At 36.2% G+C, this 21,996-nt stretch overlaps 1 protein-coding gene across 1 annotated transcript; it reads left to right on the top strand.

The window, feature by feature from the left end:
• The first annotated feature begins 1,443 nt into the window (after positions 1-1,443).
• Positions 1,444-21,971, top strand: LOC131788186 (inositol 1,4,5-triphosphate receptor associated 2). The gene is made up of 39 exons (XM_059105261.2): positions 1,444-1,755; positions 1,926-2,084; positions 3,686-3,807; positions 4,460-4,511; positions 5,050-5,098; positions 5,753-5,822; positions 6,600-6,684; positions 6,921-6,991; positions 7,084-7,148; positions 7,525-7,577; positions 8,043-8,093; positions 8,624-8,701; positions 8,882-8,938; positions 9,632-9,682; positions 9,845-9,909; positions 10,128-10,245; positions 10,705-10,893; positions 10,997-11,092; positions 11,567-11,655; positions 11,975-12,012; positions 12,743-12,830; positions 13,352-13,436; positions 13,632-13,666; positions 14,132-14,171; positions 14,537-14,583; positions 14,949-14,989; positions 15,069-15,151; positions 15,850-15,951; positions 16,114-16,209; positions 16,884-17,548; positions 17,742-17,769; positions 17,991-18,062; positions 18,398-18,466; positions 18,692-18,727; positions 19,177-19,272; positions 20,061-20,229; positions 20,617-20,666; positions 20,962-21,404; positions 21,752-21,971. The coding sequence occupies exons 1-39, from the start codon at positions 1,741-1,743 to the stop codon at positions 21,963-21,965; spliced, it is 4,032 nt and encodes a 1,343-aa protein (XP_058961244.2). The 5' UTR covers positions 1,444-1,740; the 3' UTR covers positions 21,966-21,971.
• Positions 21,972-21,996: the final 25 nt, after the last annotated feature.

Below are 21,996 nucleotides of genomic sequence, written 5' to 3'. Positions count from 1 at the left end.
AGCATATTTCTATACCTGCCGAACGATTTTTGAGTCAAAGGTGTGAACATTTTTTTTGTATGACTAGATCATCTTTTGGGATGTCTTGAGGTTTCTGAAAACTCCATGAAAGAATCAAAAGACACTCTTGAAGAGTTTCCAGTACAATCTTGTCTCTTACACTCTTAGAGATTTCATGGAAATGAGGATTATCAACAAAGCCAAGTGTTTTTGAGGATTGTCACATGCTTATTTCACTTTCCATCTCCAGGAATAATTCAAAAAAGAAAACAAACATGAGGTGCTACTCAAGAGGGTAGTAGTACAGTAATTTTTATCAGGTAGGAGAAATTGGGGGACAGACATGAGTATGTGTGATATCTTCTTATAAACAGGTGTGACACGTACTCCCAAGGTGTGAAAGCTGACTGGTGTACATTTAACTGGACTAAATACCTCTTGGAAACAGACAAGATTAAAGATAAGTTGGAGAGTGTGTTGCAGACTTTGGCTAACTTCCTTACAAGCACCCAAAGCTTAATTTTTTTTGTAAATGATTTGTTTCAACTAACCTGATGCCATTTAAGTTAAGCACTTTCTCAGAACAGGAGGAGATAATTAATTTAAAACAAAAAGGAAACTTTCAAAATGGTTTGTTCCAATGCAGATGATGAAAATAGAGATGAAAATAATGCAAAAAAAACGTTGCAAACCAGTATAAGGAAAAACCTAATAGAGTCCTAATTTCCAGAACAGAAGCCAAAATTTTTCAAAAGCAATGTCTTGTTTACCTGGTATGACATGCCTCACTAACATTGTTTCAGGTTAGAATTGTTTTAGGTTTCATGATGAACCTGTCTTGCCCATCCTAGGAGCAGAGGATAGATCCATAGCCTCTTACACTGTTTACAAAGAATGCAGAGTCCATGATGTTCAATATACATCACCCTGTTCCAAGAAAGCTTGTTCCAAGAAAACTAAAGCTGTGATGAGTTTTCTTTTTTTTTTTTTTAATTTTGTCATGTTAGTTACCAACCAACACAAGTTACTCCAGAAAATAAAATAATTCTTTGTAATACCAGTTTACATATTTAGCTAATTAAAGAATACTTTCAAGAAGACGCCTCTTGCATGTTGGTTTAAAATCAGCAACACATTGAAGTCATTTGTACTTATGAGATGTTAGTGTTATTGGAGAGTGCTGAAATTTTTTTCTTGAGGATGACGTCATCTATGTGATCGAGGCGATCCACAGATGATCCACAGCCTCCAGCTCCTAATCGCGCTCGAGAGGCGGACGAACCTCGGCTTAAATGAAGTTTGAATGAGTGAGCGCTGGAAAGATAAGCATCTATTCGCGCGCTTTTTACGCTCAAGATAGTTACCATATTTGGTGATGTAGACAATGAAATGCCAAATTTGGGACGAGTCAACAAATGGCGCGCTTTCCTTTAGATTTGTTTAATTTTCGTCTTTGTTCGTTTGCCTATGGGGACGAGTTATTAGTAGTGTGATATTTTTGGTCCAAAATGTCAAGGTTCTCGAAATGTTTAACAGATATCCTTTTAAACCAAAAACAAGAGATACTTCGAACCAAGAAACTAGAATTGAAAGGCTTGACCGTGACAGCGATTGGGCACAAATGCAGTGTAACTGCATGCATTGAAGAGATCGCTTAAAGCCAATTTTATTTATAACCGAAGAACAGATAAACAACAGCAGTGATATAACCAATAATATCTGTCAAATGCTTACCAATTCATGATGGACTCAGCGGTAAGATATTGCATGGGTTACGGTAAAAAAAGACCGCAATTTAGCTCGATTTTTTTCCACCTCGCTAATCTCGCCGTAGGTCGTTTCGCAGTTGTATTTGCTTCTCTTTGGTCAGCCGGTATCCCTTGGTTGCAATAATCCGTTTATTTTTTACGGTTTCCTATTTCCAGGGGCCAGAAAGGGACGATGACCCGTCTAAGATTTCCGACGATGCCGATGCTGTTCTCGATAATCTTTTCTACGACTGTGACAAGGATAATTCGGGTCGAGTTTCCGTATCGAAACTTATCGAATATCTCCGTAACGCAATTTCCAGCGGCACTGAAGAGGTATTTAGCGTTTTGTGATAATATTTTCGTTATCTTTTATCGCAAATTACGGTCATTTATATACTGATGATGAGTCCAACGTTTTGAAAATTTCAGTCAAAAGTTGAAAAACACCCCGATGCTCATGATTCCTTATTACACCTACACGTAAAATGTGTTCCGCTCTTCAAATTGCGTTGATTCTTACCATCTTAGTTTCATTTAAGGGTTGCAAATTCCTCGGTGGCAGCGTTTGAATTGTTCTATAAAAGTCTTTTTAAAACCTAGCTGAACACGAACAGCTTGATTGTGTTTGTTTTGATAAACGTTTTCCTAAAAATTCAAAGGTTGTTCCAGTTTGGAGGTGCGTCTTATATTTAACCGTCCGTTTGTTTACCTTTAGTAAATTTAATTTAGCATATTTCTGTCGCTTAATAATCATGCGATAAGCAGATTAGATTACTGTGCAACCAACTGAAAAATACAATCTTCTCGAAACTGCAAAATAATATTTTGCCACTGTTTTTAAAACATATGTTCTTATTGTATCCAAAATCAATAATTACTGTGTTCAATTTCTAAATATGTACGAGGTTGCATTTATTTACATTTCAACTGGAAAGAAGTCAGCGAAATGTTCAAAAGTGGAGGATCTGTTTATGTAAGAAACTGCTACCGATGACTAATTACTAATATCATTGCACTTTGTGTTGATAAGTTGTTTTTACAAGTCCTAATTTTTTTCGAGAACGTAAATTGTTATAACATTAGAATCTTATACAGCTGTCATTTCTCATGACACAATGCCTTAAATCTTTGGTAGGAAACCTTTTTGTGTTCTTGAATTGCCCTTTAGTTGTATGGCAACACTAATGTATTATTAATCGTAATGTGGCGTTTAAAACTAAGCATTGCTTTTCAAGGGTTCGTGCTGCAGATGGAAGCAAATGCAAGCTCCCATCTGATTTAAATTGTTATTGAAATGATATTTGAAGATGGATATATATACTCTGGAGTAGTAGCTAGTAAAGGAGAAAGAATTTCAGCTGTTCTTGTAACTTTTTGATGGCTCCATGCATGCAACAGATGCTGAAGGCAATATTGATATATTCAAAGAAAGAATACACAAGGTGACTAGTGCAGTCTTCTTTCCAAGATTTAAGTTTCCAAGGGCAACTAAACTGTGGTGCCAGGCATCTTTGTTTTTCTTATTAAAATCTTTAATGTCATTATCTAACTACTGAATGTATTTTCCAAAAAGGGCAAAGTTTTGGTGGCATCTCTAAGCTACAACTATGTTTATGAATATTTTAAAAACAATTTCTTTGAATTAATTGTTCTCTTAATCTACGTGATCACAACATTGTTAAATGCCTCATTGACTGTTCAACCGTTCTGCCTGGTTGCATCCTAGACAGCTCAAATCAAACTGAATGCACACGACAAAAGCTGTAAATGTTGTGAACACAAAAGTAATATAAATGATGAGGTGGTCTCTTTTTTTTTAATTTGTGCTTCATTATTGACAAATAATATCTTGATCAATATTTCTCTATACATGCTCTGATGGTTTTTCAAGGAGGTACTGTTGTTTAATGAGAATTTTTCATTTATTTTAATAGTTTGCAGGTAGTCTGGATGATTTGTCCCTAATTTTGGATCCAGATGGAAGAGATTTGGAAATCGGTTTGACTTCTTTCCAAGAAGGTATCAAAGAGTGGATTTCTGAGATTAGAAGACAAAGGTTTGAAAAATTCTTTGATTTTTTTAGATATACTTGATGCACATGATACTGTAATCTAGACAGGAGACAATTAAAAGTGATGCAGCTCAAATATACTAGGCACTCATTACCTCTAATGAATCTATTTACACTGTATCAGACATATACATTGACAGTGCAAGTTTCAGATTCCATTGAAATGGGAATTTACACCTGGATTGTTATGTCATGCCCATAATGCTGATAAGGTCGACAACCGCTACAAATATGTATGGGTGCAAAAGGCTGTAAAATTTTGTAACTTTGGAAAAAAAAATTACAAACAAAATCCATTAGATGAATCCTTTTAACTTTCATAATTTACACAAACCCCAAGAAGGTGTTTTCATAAAGATGTATGAAAACTTTTTGAGATATTCAACCCTTTAATCTTGATATCTCACTGCATAATTTTCTGTCACAATTGATTTCAGGTCAGAATGATTTTAAACAAGTCAAATTTACTGTAATTTCCTTTTTCAAGGCATGTCATATATTAAGTCCTTACACAAGAATGGAAATACAGATCAAATTAGTTTGGGATCATTTCATTTTGTTTGGAATACATAATTATAAATTACAGCATGTTAAGGTTTTGAAGTATTGAATTTTTACTTTCCATGATATTTCTCAGCTATGTTAATACTGATGATGAATGCCCCTCTCCTGTTGCTGTAAACTGTGTGGTAAGTCACAACAAAACTTTACATCAAGATTTTGTAGTTTTTTTTTAAGATTTGAAGGTTAACTTAACTTCAAATTATTTTGCATTGAGTGCGGGTTACTTTATTGTTGTTAGAGCCATGACCATTTCATCCATCTCTATGTGTCTTAACTGGCTGTCTCTGAAGTCAGTTTTTCTTGTTCCACTCTAAGTCAAAAAGCTTAGACTATAGTTAATAATTTACTTATAGCTTTTGATTTGGTTTCCTGTTCAAAGTTCAGAACATTCATCCTACATAGAAAAATACATAGGAATGTATATTCAACCTTTTGCAAGATTTGCATGGCATTTGGTGACTGTATTCTGTTTTATTTGGTCACTTACTGCTAACAGAGTAGATGCTTGATGGAAATTCAAATGGCTTATAATTATACAGCTTTGTTGGGTTCTACGGGCTCAGAGATACAACTTTCAATGTAAGCAAACAGGACACTGAAGATGAAGTCACCCCTTATTAATTAGGTGGCAAATTAAGTTTTTTTTTTTTTTTCATGTCTAAGGATTCACCAGAGGCAAGATCTTTTGGCAGCCCTAAGAGATTTGATCTTGGTAGGTGCTAGTGTGGGGTTATTTTTATCTGTTGTTCCTACTTCGTGTTGATACTGGCAATTTTTAAATCTAACCTACACTGAATTTAGTGTTCTCTCTACTTTTCAGCTCAAGGGGAGTAGTTATAGTATAGTTTTCTGAAAATTAAAATTTACAATAGCACAGCATCTGCTTGATTTTCAACTCTAAACATTTTTAGGGGGCAATGTTAGTGCTATATCACAACTTACTACTGTAGATTATACCATAGTACTTGAAAAGGAACACTGCAAATCCATAACAGGCAACCCTAGATCTGTACATAACTTTGTACAGTTTTAAATTAGCTTTTTTCTGCACTCTGAAATTACTCTCTTTTTGTTTAATACATGTTTATATGGCAAGTAAGGTCATCATCTTTAACAATAGCCTTAGAGAGAGCAAAAAAAGGGGAGAATAAAGCCTTTGGACCACCAGGACAAGTAGGTTTCCATGCTAGACAGGCAAATTTTCTCCCCCCTGGCTGTCCCATGGAGGTGGACATAGACAAACTTCACAATTCACAATTTCACAATTCAGTTAAATCTTATGGTCAAGCTGGATTTTAATTTATTTTCATTTTAGGCCAGTTTTCATGGCAACTAATGTTTTTACTTTGACAAAATTTGAATAAAGTACCAGATATACCAAATGCTAGTTCAGACAGTGTGGAGGGCCTAGGAGGATCATCTCCCACCAAAGACTGGTTAGTTCTCGCCTTTCACTGATACAGATTGTTAACCATCAAATGAATTGATAAACTCGATAAGCTCTTATGTGGTTTTATCATATCACTGTCAGCACCTGTGAGTAATATAAAACAACTCATGTATTCCGATTGTCTACCCGAGCAGTAAGATTGGCCCTTCTTGCCTGCTCTGGATTGCTCACTTTGATCCTGCTCATGGAAAAAATTGTGTGGACTTACAAATTAAGTTCATAATTTTTCAACTTTGTTGGAAAACAGGTCACAAAAAGTAGTAGATGACATTCAAATTAAAGAAACATAAATGCTATCAGTGACTTTATTGTGCTACAAACACAGTTGGGTTTCTTTCCCAGGGCTTGAAAATAAATAAATAATTCTTGATTCTTATTGAAGGAAAATCTTTTTTCAATATAGTGAAAATGATGAAAATGTAAAAGAAGAGCTTGGCAAATATCCAGCCTTCTGAACTTGATGAGCTTGGTCACAAGTGCATATTTATTACAGTTACAGATTATTTTTAAATTGATGGTTTAAATTGGTTGCCAAGGGGTCTTGGAATGCCACATATTTGGGCAAAGCATAATTGAATATTTTTCAATTGTGTGATCATTATTATGACTGTTCTCTGATTTCTTAATTATTTGAAACTGGTAAGGAAATTGGTTAAGGCACCATATGCTAGTACATGTAATGTTTGGATTTTTCCTAGGCCTGTAATGATAAGTGGCATTTTCTAAATGATAATGTTTTCATTTTTGTGTTTTTTTTTGGCAGGGATAGTGAATTGATGAGCACCATTGAAACTCTTCAGCTCAATAACAAGCGTCTCATTGAACAGCAAAGTGCCATACAGGCACAGGTAATCTAGAAATATTCAATCCACTTTTTAGACTTGTTGAATTTCCATTTTGCATAATAAATTATTCTGTATATGTTGTGTTCAAATATTTTTATTATGGTTAACCTACTGTCTCACTTGAAGAGAATATTGAAGTACCCAGGGCCCCCATTACTTTCAGCCAGCCCCTAGAAAAAAGGAGGGAAAAAATGCACTAGGCAATCATCAACAAAGAATTTTTTTTCACTCTTTCCAAGATGGAGAGCACAGAAGAAGCAAACAACCAACTTACTGCAGAAGTTGAAAGTCTAAGAAAGCAACTGAGAAGGTACAGTGAATTATTGGGCATCTTGATAGTGAGTGTGTGTAGGTAACTAATTGTTGTGGTTAAATTTGGTGATGGTAGAATTGTCTTTTTAGTGCCCAGCTTACCATTGAAAAGAGTAGAGGGAAGGAGAAGGAAAATGCTGAGTTGAGGCAAGCAGGTATGTTACAGGAGATGAACTTTATTTGTGTGTCTCAAGATGATGTCACTTTGGATGTTGATTGCGATGTTTCAACTGCAACACTGCTAGTCTTCATCAGGCAATGAGGTCAATTGTTTATGTGTTACTATTTGTAGCATGTTTGTTCGCAAATAGCGACACGCCAACAATGGACCTCATCACCTGATGAAGGCTAGTAGACTTGTAGGGTGTTAGTTCACAAATACTGACACATAAACAACGGACCTCATCACCTGGTGAATACTAGCAGTGTTGATTGTTTACATGTTGTTATTTGTTGCATGCTGTAATGTTTTGAATTGTACAGGATGATGAAAAAAATGGCTCACTTTACATTTTTATATTGTCTTACTAGTTGCTGATGCTATGGAAGCAAATCAGTGCCTGCAAACAAAAATCACACAGCTGGTTAGTGTAATCCTCTTACTATATCGAGGACTTAATCTCTTTAATATAAACAGACATGCATGTACTTTACTTAGTGTTCCATCTAAGTCATAAGTTTGTGTGTTTGTCCAGCTCAGCCAATGTCAAGAAAATGTTCAGTAATGCATTGCTAAGCCAATAATTTGAGTGACTTCCTCATTATTGTGATGTCTGAATAGAAAATGGAGATTGGCCTCTGGATTTTTTACATTCATCACAATTACCCACATGAACAGTTCTATTATATTAATTCAGAGGCGTTACAATGTCCAGCACATCTCTTTGAAGGGTCCCAGGAATGTCTAATGTATATTCAGTCACCAATTTGTTTTCACAGAAGGATGTTGGTATATCCACAAGCTTTTTAACTACCAATTGCTTTATTTTTATTAACAAGTTTCTGAAGTATTGCAGTATTCCAGCTCACCCTCTCTTTATTTCCATCAGGAAAAAGAGCGCGCCTTATATGAAAGCAATCTAAAGAACATAGATGAAAAGGTAACATATATTGGGTTCTATTTTAGCTGTTTATTGTGACTGTGCTTTTTTCCTGTTGTTGGGTCACTAAAATTTGCAGTTTCTTATTGGGTTGTAATTAAAATGTTGGGAACATTCACCTCCAATGAGTACCAAGAAATAAAAATTTGTTTTGATTTGTTTCATCCTATCACTCAATATGAATGAAATACAATCCTGCAGTGGCTCACAAGGGACATTGCTTCAACCAAAAGAAAACACTGCAAACAAAATATAATCAGTTCTAGTGCATCATGTCTCAACTTGTGTTTATTTGTTATTTATATTAAGTAATTTACACAACATAAAGGTGTCTACCAAAACTTCTGCCACATTCAATAAGAAAGCCACTGTAAGTTGAGTGGAAATAAATGAATGCAATTTAAAGCAAAACAATATCCCCTGACGAAAAGTCTTAATTAGTGTGCTTGAACGTGATATTATACATTGTATCTGTACATGTAAAAGAGCTCAGTTTGAGGGTAATTATGACTACCATTTATTTTACTTAGCTCCTTGAAACTCAAACACAAGTTGAACTTCTTGAAGAAGAAAGAAAAAGACTTATTAATGATCTAGCTGAGCAAAAGGTAGCATGTTCATTTTTGTTTATTAATCATCTTCAGTTTGTATGTCTTTTAACATAATAAGTATATTGATAGGTTTCGTACCTTTCAAATCTCCCTTCTGCTGATGATTTAAATGATCCTGGTTATAAAAACAATTGTTAGATGTATATTTACATACATGTTTTGTTTTTCTCTTGATAGCAATATTGTGCTGATCTTGAAGAGATTCAAGGAGTTAAAAATGACATGATTGCAAAGGTATTTTGGTATTTATTCTTGCTCTTTGCTTAAAGTAAATAAATGTACAGTGTATGCATGTGGCTTTTTTGGACATAGGATTTTATGTTAAACTTTTCATTGTGTTAAACATGTTTAGTCTCAGTGGTAATTACACTGTATACCTTCCAAACATTTAAAAAGGATGGATAATTTAGCAAGTGCCACTGTTAATGTACAGCTTTGGTGCTTAAAAAAACAAATGAGAAAAATAATATTGTTGTTAAAGCAATTGAAATAAAATAATCTGCTCAAGGGTGATAAAATTTTAAGTATAAGGTGAGCTAGTCTGATATATCCACTGATGATGGCTCCACAAATCGGCCAACTGAATTTCTGAGTGATAATTTACAGACAGTTGATAGGTATATTTCCAGAATTGATCTTTGAACCAGTTGGTGTATCTATTTGGCCACTTACAGCTGTACATGTATACATATAAGTATACACTTAACTTCTTTCCACAACTAAATGGGGGGAGGATACCAAATCTTTCCATTTTGGTCAATTTGTAGTTAAGAAAAAACACATGCACCCATCTTGATTAAACCAGTTGTGGATCACCTCCGATCCTGAAATATGAACAAAAATTCAGCTGATTATCATCAAGCATCAAGTGCAATGAAGCAGTACACCCATAGTGAATATTATCTTGTATCTCTCCACTTGTTTTAGGAATCTTCCACAAATTCTCAAATGATGGCAGGTTTTGCATCACAAAATGAGGTATGGTATCAATATACAGTGTGAACATGAAGTAATGATAGACTGTACTCGAGGATCTTTTGTTGATATGGAAATCAAGGCCACTTTTCCAGTCTTAAATTCAAGCAACAGATATATACAACTGCATTTTATTTTTTATTATTTTTTTTTCATTCTTTTCAGGCCTTAAAAAGGGAGAAAGGCAGATTAGAACATCGTGTGTTGGAACTTGAGGACAACCTTCTCAGGTATGACCTTGATTAAGTGCGACAACAACTCTTAAGAGCCTTTGACAATTTTGTTTTTTTTTTTGGCCAGAGTGCTAGGAGGCTTCTTCACAGACCCAAGTTCCATGCCAATTGTACACAAATTTGTTTTTCATTTTTAGTTAAAAGCTCACATCCTATTTTGATAGAAGTGAAGTGCTGAAACATAATGTTGTTTTGACTATTTTGCCTTTTTACAGACTAAAAAGGAGTGAATTATCAGCAGAAAAGAATAATTTGGTTCAAAATGGACCAGTAGCAACCAGCACACCATTTGTGCGTCAGTCCTCCTTGCAGCAGGAGATCCTGGACCAGGAGGTATGAGTATTATTTATCATGCCTTATCCTATGAGTGATGAGGAATGCCTAGAGCAATCTGATTTATGTATGATACAGTATATAACTAATAGTTACATTGTAACCTGTTCAAAAAGTCCTAATCATCAACACTTGATGTAATTATGAAAATATTAATCATAGTACAAGTAAGGAAATGGTCACAGCAGGTGAGCTAGAAGGCCAAATATCTTTGGCCTCTTTTCTCCATTGAAGTCTTGTAATCACAGCTCATATGTGAGGTTCCTTTCTTTTACTTGGATGTCATCCACAGGTCAAAATTACTTTGTGTTACTTAGTATGATTTTCAATTTGGTGTCTAAAGTAATCGGTATTTGATTGCATTGACTTTACTGAGCTCTATGGTTGGTTTGGAAAGAAACAAAATGTTGCTGTTATTCAGCTAGTCAGTAGACATGTAATCTTTTGCTTTCATTGTAGACCAGTGAAACCATAGGTCTTCCTTCTCCAATGGTGAGTGGTGGACTCAGTTTAAATGACAGCCTTGATGTTGATGATATGGATACGTCTCTGACTGACTTGAGTCAGTCATGGATGTCTGGAGTATCTCTTGATTCTACTGGAACAAATGCTTCTTTTGAGAAATACAGTCTCACAGCAAGACAGCTGGTACGTGTGTCAAAATGTGTGGCTTCATGCACATTGCAAAACTTACCGTAAATAAATGTTTTCCGTTTTCGAATTATATTTTTGTATTTCGTATTGATTTAAGGCCAGTGAATTCAATGAGAAGAAAGAAAAAACCCTGAAACATCTCGATGATCTGACAGCGCTGAACAGAAGTGTGGATGTTAAAGATAAGCGGGAGGTACATATTCAGAATCTTTATTCAATTGAAAATTGCCAGTACAACGAACTCTCTTTCTGTATTACAGTAGTAAATTTTGTTTGAACTTTGATAATGCGAAGTTTGAATGATATACATACACTCCCTACTTAATGTATGCAATAACATTAAGTTCTTGATGTAACAAAGTTAGGTTTGTTTATGTTTATTGGACGTAGGCCGGAAGTCGAGTCAAAATGAATGAGCGTACAGTTACATAATGCTAGCGTAATGGTGGTTGTGGACAAAATAAATCACTGAGATTTGTGATTTCCTTTACATGCTAAAAAGTTTTAAAGAAAGATAAAATGATCTTTCGCTCTGTCATGAGTATGGAACAGAGAAACAATTCTGAGTCCTCATCAGGAAATTTAGTTCTGTTTTTTTTTAAATCCAGTATTGTCTAACAATGATGATAATATTTGTCCAACTTCATTTTTCTTTTTAAACAATTAGATTATTAGAGAGCACCTTACACGAGAGATGGATACATTTGCAGAAAAAGCGTCTTCTCTTTATATGAAGAAAAAAGCTGCAGAGAAGAGGTACAGTTTAGTGAGTTAGAACTCAACGAATAAAATTTCTATTTAGTGCAGATAAATGTACCTCCTTGAATAGATCGTTTTCACGTCACATCAAATTACCATCTTAATTTATCTCTTTTTTTTTTAGCATCGCAATCTCTTGACTTCATCTTCTGAAAGGATTTCGATTAAATATTTATTATTTTCGTAGACTAAAACATTTTGTTTTCCAATGCTGGAGCTTTGGAAGTCTCTACATGAAGAGTTAAAGTACACTGTTGCTGGAGCAACTGTTGCACTTGTAAACCCATATACACTCTTCTTGTCTTTTTAACTTCAGGACTGTGAAACTTCTTGCCATTGTGAGAAAGCTGAAAGGTATGTAAAGTACTTTTTAACTCGAGAAGGAAAGGAAAAACTTAATAGCAAGAGTGAGTGATATTGTTGTGTAATTTGTCCATATAAGTCAATTGATTGAGTTGTCACCTATTTTTGTGATATTTTAAGATTTTGCTCAGTTGCGTTGGTGAAAGGCAGATCATAGAAGATCTAATTTTTATATTCTAAAATTTAGAAAAAATATTGAAGCAAAATAAGGGAAAACCTTGTCCACAGCTAAGGGTTTTTTTTTTTTTTTTTTTTTTTTAATTAATTTTATTGGCATTCTACTGAGTTACAAAAGTAATAAGCGAGAAGTTACACGTACAAAAAAAAAAAAAAAAAAATTGCCAAAAGGGAGTAACGAACGGGACGTGAGTACCCATGCAAGGAAACTCCCTACAGGCCATGAAAAACCTGGTAACTCTCGGATTCTACATTAACAGTTTTTAATCCTTGAAAGTTGTAGATTGTGAGTGTGGATAGTGTCGGGTGTGAAAACTGACCGAAAATAACATTTGATAACAGCAAAGCAAGAATTACTGAGAGTGAGTGACCGTTTTCACGTTTATCTTTGGAACCGCCTTCTTCATCGTAGATGATAGAAAATGTGAAAAAAAGTCCCGGAATTTTTTTCTGGGGTTGTATTCTTGGTTTACTTTATTCACAACTTTAACCATCTTTCCTGGATTTTTGTTATCTAACATGGCTTCTGTTTTTCATCCCACAGAAGAGAACAAAGAGTTTCTCGAGGAACGTAATGAGGCAAATCAAAAGCTGCGGCAGTTGGCTCTACTCAATGACGAAAACAGTGCAAAGTAAGTGTATTCTGTTCTTAGAGCAGTTTCCAATGGCGGTTCGAAAGTAGTCCGAGTTGCATTAGTTTTGCATCGCAACGCTCTATTACTGGCCCACAAAACTCGTTCCATCTTTTCAACCTGCCGTTTGCCAAACTTTAATACTAGTCGTGGCCTGGTCACCCATGTTTTCCCGCATTGATCCCTACATGTGTTCACTCTGTGTGTCCTCTGGAATTTTATTTTGTTCTCATTGGCCGGCTTGATCACTTGGGACGTAGTTTTACGCCACAATTAAAAGGAAACTTTTACCCCTGGTTGTCAGTTTGTAACTTTTACATACTGACTGAGCTCATTGATCTCTGTTTGCATGTACATCCATCGCGAATTTTAGATTTATCTTTAGTAATTAAGAAAGCTTGGTTTTCTCCACCAACCTTTAGTTAGATAGATTTATATTGTGTGGTCGCATACATATGTACATGTATGGTACGGAGCCAAATTTAGATATATCCTTAAGCGGTTTGCAACTTTTATCACAGGCTGTTGGAACTTGAGGGCAAACATGAAGAGGACATGAAGACGGTTGTGGAACAGAATGAAAAGCTGGAATCTCTTGAACAGCAGGTACACGATGCTGTGCGTTTCGTATACTTTTATTATTTTTTTATAACTTCTTTTTTTAGTTTTAAAGACATGATTTGTTCAAATCGATTTCTCTAAAGACTTGCACTGCAACATCGGTTTTTCAGTTTCTTCGTGCGGATGCATATAATCCAATGCTGACACCATGTTTATCTTACCAAAATATTTCCCCCACAGCTATCAACCGTCAACTTGGATTTTTTCAAGGCCAGGTAGGTTATGTTTTTGTGTTTTAAAGCGTGGAGATTCTCAAATAAAGTGGATGATACTGTACAACCTATGCACGTTTATCAGCCGGTAGAATTTATATAAGTTTTTTTTATTCAGAGGGCAGTGGTTAAAAAAAGGTTCAAATGGGTAGTTTAGAATAGAAGGCGAGTTGTTTTAAAGGCCTGGAAAGCCTCGTGTTCCTAGGAAGGTTCAGGCTCCCCTGGGAATCATTGAAGCCTCTAGACTGTTGCAGTTACATTTCCCAGCCTTTTGTGGTCTATTCCAATTTCTGTTGCTTTGTTGTTCCACGGAGTCAATTAATTTAAATAAATTTGAAGAGGATTCTATAAGGGATACAATAACATTTGTGAAGAGGCTAGAAGCGGGTATTTAGCGCATTACAAGCTGCTATTGTAACCCCCTGTTAGGGATCACTTTTCTATGTTAAGGGTATTTTCTATTCATAGGGTTGAGAAGGAAAGTCTCTCAAGATGTCTTGAAAATGAGGTAAATTACTCATAAATCATTACCTTTTTTTATATGTTGTGGTTCAAATTTTGCAAGGTTTAAAATTTTTCGTTCCAGTTTGATTTTTTCCTTTACTTTGATCATGATAATGAATATTAAACAATGAAAAACCCAATTACTGGTTTTAAAATATTCAACCAAGAAAAATTGAAACCACAGCACACATTTTACTATGAGGAGATGTTATGTTTTCCAGTATGACTGAAGCTGACTTCCACAAGTTGACGGGCGACTATGAAACCCAGTTAGAAGATGGAATCCGCAAACTTCTGCAATTCTTTTATTCAAATGATTTTATTTCATATAATTTTCTTGTTTTGTTTGTGTTTTTTTTTCTTTTTAAGAAACGTGTAACCACAAGACTTGAGGATAAAGTTGTGCAACTTGAAAAGTAAGGTCTTGATTCTTGTTGTCAGCATACAGAGTTTGTGAGGTTAATGATAACAGCTTGTGCGTCCAGGTGGCAATATTTAAGTGGTATCGTATAGGCAGGAAATATATTAGTTTGCTTAACTCAGTACACCTTAACATCAGTAGGCATATTCTCCACACTTTCCTCCGCACATTTCTACTGGTATAAACGAAGAGATTTTACAGTTAAACAATCAGAAACTTTTTAAGTTAGGGATCATTTTCTCTATTCTCATAACCTTTACGTTAGGTACAAAGGAGAAATTGGATAATAATCACTATTAGAGTTTACTGGTTTATATATCTTGTATGAGGATATCATGTGGCCATGGTTTGTATTTACAGAAATCAAGATGAGTTGGAAAGCCAGCAAACAACTCTGTTAGGTAGGATGGTTTTTTTCTTTCAAATAGTGGCAACAGTCATTATTTTTTCTAAAGTGTTGTTGTATTTTCATTTCTTTAGTACAAATCAAAGAGCTGGAAAGCGAATTGGTGAAAGCAACGTCGCAGCTCAGCATGGAGAAAAGAAGAACGTCATCATTAGAGGTTAGTCTTGTTCTGTATTCAAATTTTAATTCGCAAGGAAAATAGTCACGTAAGGCCGGTTTCCATTTTCCACAATGTCTGAGCAATTTTTGGTTCCAATGTCTGGTTTTTGGGCGATGGAATCTATAGTACATATCTTTACTACTGTCAAAATAACTGTTGTAGAATTTTTTGTACTTGGAATTACTGAGACATTACGTACGCTAACAGAACTTATCGTTTGTTGCACTGATAAACCCACGGTGATTTCATTAAAACAAAATACCGCACTTTCTCTCAGTATACCGGCATAATAACCCACGCGCGATTTTTGTTGGACACACGAAAGCTTTGTTGATCACTAGCTTTCAGCTCGTTAATGACAAACTTTTCTCCTAATCACCCCAAAACCCGTAAGGGTTATTTTGCTTGAAAAGCGATAGAAAATGCTGTCTACGTGGATCATAGGAATTTACCCCAGCGTCGCAATGCTCAACATAAACGCGTGCGCGTTTCATTTTATTACCCCGATATTAATGAAAATGACGGCGAATCTCTTTATCCGCGCGCGTCTAATAATGCATTTTCTTTAGCAGCAAAACTCGCGAATGCTGACACTGGAAAATTAAGTTCGCTTGACAAGTTGCTTTCTTCGCCCTTTTTTTGGGGGGTCAGTAACGTATCTGTTAAATATCTTGAAATTCTTCATTCCCAAACAGGAATCCATTCAGATGTCAATTTCAAGACACTCAGATGAGCTGAAAGAAATTTTTGAAACAATACCTGGTTCGGATTCGGATCTTCTCAGTAGAAGTAGGCAGGTAACCATAACTTGTATCATTAACAGCCAATATTGCCTAACTCATAAATAACTTCCTAACCCAAGTTTTCTATCGTCTAATAAGTTTTTTTCCTGTTGTGTTATCTTTCTTAGACCCTATTTATTTTCTTATGCGCGACTCATGGTAGCTATATATTTTCAGTCACCTCGCTGTTCTTCTCCGTGTATCACCAGCTACATGGTGAGAACAAGACTGTACGATTTTGTTTCAAAGTGTGATAGAAGCAAACGGATGCAGGTATTTCATGGTCAATGCGTATTTACAATATAAAATGTCTTCGCTCTTACGCCACTCAATGACGTTCTTATTTCCAGGCTACTCCACTCTGTTTTCAAGTTCGGTTTTATCAACTGAGTTGTTAATGTAAATTAGCCTCCGTAAAGAGTTTCTGAAGCTGACGTTTCGAGCGTTATTCCCCCGTCAGAGCAAATGGCTTTGGTTTGTCGCGATTGTGCGACAGAAGACGTCGTGTTTTTTCCCCGTAAATCCTATCGGTTAGCTCGCACAAGCCGATCGGTTGCTTTTTAGGTTTTGCTACAAATCTGTTTAAGTACGCTCTATAGAGTTAGAGCCGCACAAGGTTAGTAGGACCTTCTAGGTAGGCGCGAGCTTTAAACTTTTACGTTTCTACTGTGCCTGGCAAGAAGCCTGAAGGACATATCCATCTTTACAGTTTCTCGTTTTGCTTTTCTTTCACTATTACAAGTCTTTGCGATGTGCTTTTACACCTTGCTTATTTGTCTGCTGATCTAAGCTCACATGTTTTTTCCATGTTGTTCATGTGCATTTTCGTTCAGTTTTGTTTTCTTGTTGTTATTCATTGTTTTTCTATTCTGTTTGTTCTCTCTCTGCTTGGATTTAATGTATGATTTGATAGTAACGTTTGATATCCTTTGCACTTACACTTTTAGGGCGTTGGAAGCGACTATCCAGATCAAGAGACCACCAAAACTCTTCAAAAAGAAGAAGCTTTTGAAAAATTTCAGGATAGCGACCTATTTAGGCTTCGATCGTCGTCTTCATCAAGTGACTCATTAAGCCCACAAATTGATATACATGAGTCGGAGGATACCTCTGAATCACCCAGCGGTAAATTCGTACAACTAGTCGAAAATGACGATCGAGAATTATTAACAACGAGCTGTCAGACAGATGTAAAGGATTTGGTATCAACAGGCTCCCAAACAGAACTTCTGAGAGAACTTGAGAGGTTGGAGAGGGAGCTTGGCGTTGCTGATAAAGGAACATGTACTGAGGAAGATATTTTTGAAAATGAGGAGAAGCGGCGACGGAAATCAGGGATCATAGAATCTCCATGTCCAGAAATAAGAACATTAGGAACAACACTTAAGTCTAGTGAAGAGACTCCTACTAAAATCACAATGGAGGATTCTAGTTCTAGCAAAGAAACTCTGTCGGTGGAGAAAGACAAGACAGCTACAAACTTATGGAGAAAGAAACTGTCTGTTGCGTTTAAAATCCCAGAAGAGTTTGATTATGAAAGTGCAACAAGCGCGGCGCTCGAAAACTCAGTCGGAAGTAATAATTTTGTGGATGGAGTGTCTCTACGCGTGAGGTAAGTTGACTCGTCTGGATCCCACGTATACCGAAATGAAGTATTTTTGTTCTTGACTTTTTCAAGTGAATAGATGAACGCTATCTATTACTTAGTTATCAAGTCAGAACACATTCCCATAACCTGACTTGTATTTATTGGTATTTTTGCGATGACACTCAGCGTGTTTTTTCTTTGTACTTTGTGTCACCAGGCCAGTCCTCAATGATAAGGAAATTGAGGTAAGTCATTCTCTTGATTATTAAATGGGATTTTAAAACCTCCTACTTTAGATGGTATCCAACGCCATGCAGTGGGTGCAAGGTATTTCATTTTCATTTAGGACTTAAAAACAACGGAACGAAGCAATGAAAATGCACCATTAGTTTGATTATTTCGTAGTTGCCTTTATGGTATTTATTTAATTAGTGGAAGTATGCTAACGTGACTCTTTGGTAATCAGAAACAGTTCAAGACTCTGGTGCTAGCTTTCCAAACAGATCAAGAGACCCTAAATAGACGACTGGAAGTTCAGGTAAATTTTTTTTTCTTGTCATAATGTATGGTATTTCATTCCTTTTTTTTAATGATAACTTTGCAGCAGACTACATGTAGTCTGCTTTTTTCTTCCCTCTTTTGGCATTCATTGGAGTTCATAAGCTTGGAGGGGTAGGGGGTTGGCGGAAGTGCGTGGGCAGGCTGAGGTGCGTGGGTGGGCGAAGGTGCGTGGGTGGAGGATTGAAAGGGAGAAATGTTGTCTCAGCAGATTTGGTTCACCAGTTATACTAAAGTACATTAGTAAAAGCCTGTTAATGTATCAATTCTTTCTTATGCATGTACAATACACAACCAGTGCTTTTATCTGCATAGGCGCGTGCCAGAGAAATCGCAGAATGCAACATGAACAAAGAGCTGCAGAGCATGTCCAACACACTCAAGGTAATAAAACCGCAATATGTTCTAATGGCTTCCTGTCTTTTATAACTTAAAAATTTTACCTTCTTTTTTAATATCCTTTGTTACAGTGTGTTATTTTCTCCTTCGATATCTTAACTTATTTTCTTGATATTTTAATAGCAAATTAATCGTATTCTTTGGTGCATGTGTCACTTTAACATGACCCTTGTTCTAACTTGAAATTGGTTTTTGTTTTGTTTACAACAGGAATTTGAGCAACTGTGTTTCACTAAGGATATGCAGGTATGATGGCTTTCATAATATGTTTTTTGTAACTGAATCTTAAGATCTGAGAGCCAATTCTTCGACCTGATGACCATACATTTATTAGTGGACCAAAGCTGAGAATTTGGTGCCATATCAAGACAGAGGCCTGTAGGTGATAACTTTCTTGGGTGGTATTACTTGTCTGTTTGAAAATGTTTCGAACGTGAAAGGAGAAAAAAGAAGTTGATCACTCCTTGAGGTAAAAACATACAAGTTATCCTGAACGGCCTCAATCGGTAACGTAAGCAGTGCTTGTAGGGTTCGGTCTAATTTTAACACCAGTTCAGGTGGTAGTACGGTGAAAGTAGGCAAATGGTAGATGCATGTTTATTCGGAGTGGAATTTATCAGATTTCATTTACCTAACCATGATTGGTCTCACAAGTTTGCATATATGCTCAGAATTTTTAGCAAATTCCTCAACAGGATATGTTGTCAGTTTTAAAGACGCACCTGGAGATAGTAAAGAAATCTTCGCAAAGGATGATTACTCAAACAGAACAACATGGCTGTGTCAAACAGGTCAGTGACGACGCACGGAAATTTGGTTATTCTTCCTCACCTTGTTACTGAAACCATGCTAGTGGCCTTCCACCATTTTGGTTGAATTCGTTTTGTAAGTCGTGGTCGCTTACCATTGGTAAGAACCATTCGTCCGTGTAAAAGCTCAATGTTCAATTTGGTGTCGAACGTTATCCGAAAGTGCTTTATTTTTTCTTTATTTGCTCTATTATTGGCCCAAAAAAACTCGCACCACTTTCAGAATTAGGGTAATTTAGTATTATCATGTGAATTAATAATGTAAATTGGCCACTGTAAAGAGTTTAAGAGCTGACGTTTTGAGCGTTAGCCCTTCGTTAGAGTGAATGACATTCGCATTGATCAACTCAGTTGATAATACTAAATTACCCTGTTATACTCTCGCACCGTCGCAACTGTACGGTTTCTTTAGAAACTTGCCTCCTTTTTTCATTTCCTTTTATCGGATTGGTTGTACTGATTACTCGATTTTGGTTGTACGACGCTGAATCGAAATACGCTTTGTTGTGCTTAAACGTTTTATGGTTGAACCTGGCTAAAGAAGGACACTGTGCTGATCGTATCAAACGAAGAGAGGATTAAGATCTCCTTTATCCTATTTGGAAGAAACGTAAACGAAATGATACGTAAAGTAGTTGATTTCCATACAATGTAGGTTTTTTGGGCTCTGATAGTAACAATCCCTTATTTTCTTTCGCGGTCAAAATGATACTTGGTTTCCAGTCACTTTTAGAGCAGAGTTTACAATCGCTTTACAATTGAACACGCAGGAGGCTCGTATGTCATCTGGAGTGGAGGTAATGATATGTCATGCTGAGAACTTAACTCGTCATATGGAGCGAGTACGAGAGGACCTCAACGAACTACGTATGAAGGAACGGCTGGCTGCTGACGAAAGTGCGTCACCTGGAACTTTGGCAAATGGTCCTACACGACTTGGTAATAAATAATGGAGCTAGACCCTTAAACTGGTTTGCACTCACACTCAGATTCTGATTTCATAATTACGATCATGAAACTTTTAACTAGTTATTGCGTTGTTTACGACATGCACCACAAGACTTGAAGATTCAAAGACTCTGGTATCAATACAAATAGCTGCATGCTATGTATGAAACACTGTTATTTGTTCCTATTGTATTCACGAATTTATTGATTACTTCGTTGAAATGCCTTTTGTTAGTTGCATTACTCTGTTATTTACATTTTTCTCTAGCACGTGTAAAAAAATTTCTGTTCAAATCCTTGTTCGCTTTCTATTCATTTATTGTGTTTATTCATGCTTCATTTCTCCATTTACTTTTTTTTCCTCGCTTGATTTTGAAGGTTTAGATTCCCAAAGGGTTGGCAGTCCTTCACCTCCACTTTCTCACCAAGTAAGAATTTTTCTAACCAAAATCTTTGCCTTAGTTTATATACGTTATTTTTGTTTTAACCATTGCCTTCTTTTTCTGCCTTTTTCTCTCGGTGAAGGTGATACAAATTGATGCGTTTATTGTTTTCGTTTGCTTGTGCTTCTCTATGTTGTGCTTAATACTTAACTCGATAATTTACTCATACTTGTGTTATTTTGTTGCTCTCTTACCATTGAATGATTTAAGTTAGCAATCTTTCTTTGTCCTCCCAACTGTCACATTCCTCAACAAAATTAAATATGATTGTTTCTCATAGTCTGAAGCAGGAGGCGATGGCACTAAACAGAACAGCCTTCTCAATTTTGTCATGGCTTTTCATACTACATCGATGCGAGCAAAAGAAGCCCTCCGAAGCTTCCGGCGTCGTACGGAGGCCAGCAGACAAGAACGGGAGGCTTCTGGAGCCTCCTTTCGCCAAACTGAAGAGCCGTCAGCGACGAAAATCGATTCGTCTCCGACAGAAAGTCTGCCAGAAACCGAATCCATTGGCACTCCGGCTGTGGTTGTGAGTGACTCGGAAGGAAAAAACGACAACATAAACGTGGAAGAAACCGAAGGGAGACAACATGAACATGAAGACGAGGTGGTTCCTGTCGATCACCCGGTAGAGTCTGAAGAGGATGACGAAATAAAAGACTCTAGTGAAAACGAAAGTGAAAGTGGCAGAATTGACTCAGAAGTCAATTCAGTGCATGAAACGTAAGTATAAACTCTTGTTTCTGCCTCGCTGTACAGTTCTTCAATGTGTTTCCCACTTATATTTATTTATAAATCTGTGGAGAGACTCTCCATGCGGTCTCCATACAGAGGGGGCAGGCACTCTTGAACGAGAATGGTTGGATCGTTGATAAATTAAATCAGGTCATGATCAAACAGTGAGGCTTCTGTTTGGATTATCAAAGTCGTGAATCATTCAAAGTTTTTCAGTTCTTGTATCGTAATTCTAGCTTCTTCAGGAATGATATCCATTGTTTTTAAATAGCCATGAATTAGGTTTTGAGTTTCAAAGCAAATCTTTAAGTTTCACTTGTCTATTTCATTTCCAGATCCAAAAGACCCAGTGTATCTTGGAGATTTTTATCAACTGCCTTCAGATTTACGACCTATGTCTTCATCTTCATGTTAATTATATTTATTGGAGTAACCATCTTCGTTAAAACGGATATCATTGTAATAGAGAGAGACTTTGTTATGTCAAGAATACGTAAACTTCTCCATCCCTTCATTGAAGTAGTTTATCATGAAATTCCTCCTCAATGAGCGTTTATCTTCCAGTTGTCTTCATTCATTT

This window comes from Pocillopora verrucosa, chromosome 1, assembly GCF_036669915.1.
Source record: "Pocillopora verrucosa isolate sample1 chromosome 1, ASM3666991v2, whole genome shotgun sequence".
Classification (NCBI taxonomy): Eukaryota; Metazoa; Cnidaria; class Anthozoa; order Scleractinia; family Pocilloporidae; genus Pocillopora; species Pocillopora verrucosa.
The sequence above is the reverse complement of the archived record's forward strand: the minus strand, read 5'-3'. Positions and strand labels throughout refer to the sequence as shown.

Coding starts and splice junctions, on each gene's coding strand:
- LOC131788186 (XM_059105261.2), top strand. Junction 7,578..8,042: donor AAACAAAAATCACACAGCTG/GTTAGTGTAATC, acceptor TATTTCCATCAG/GAAAAAGAGCGCGCCTTATA. Junction 9,683..9,844: donor GTTTTGCATCACAAAATGAG/GTATGGTATCAA, acceptor CATTCTTTTCAG/GCCTTAAAAAGGGAGAAAGG.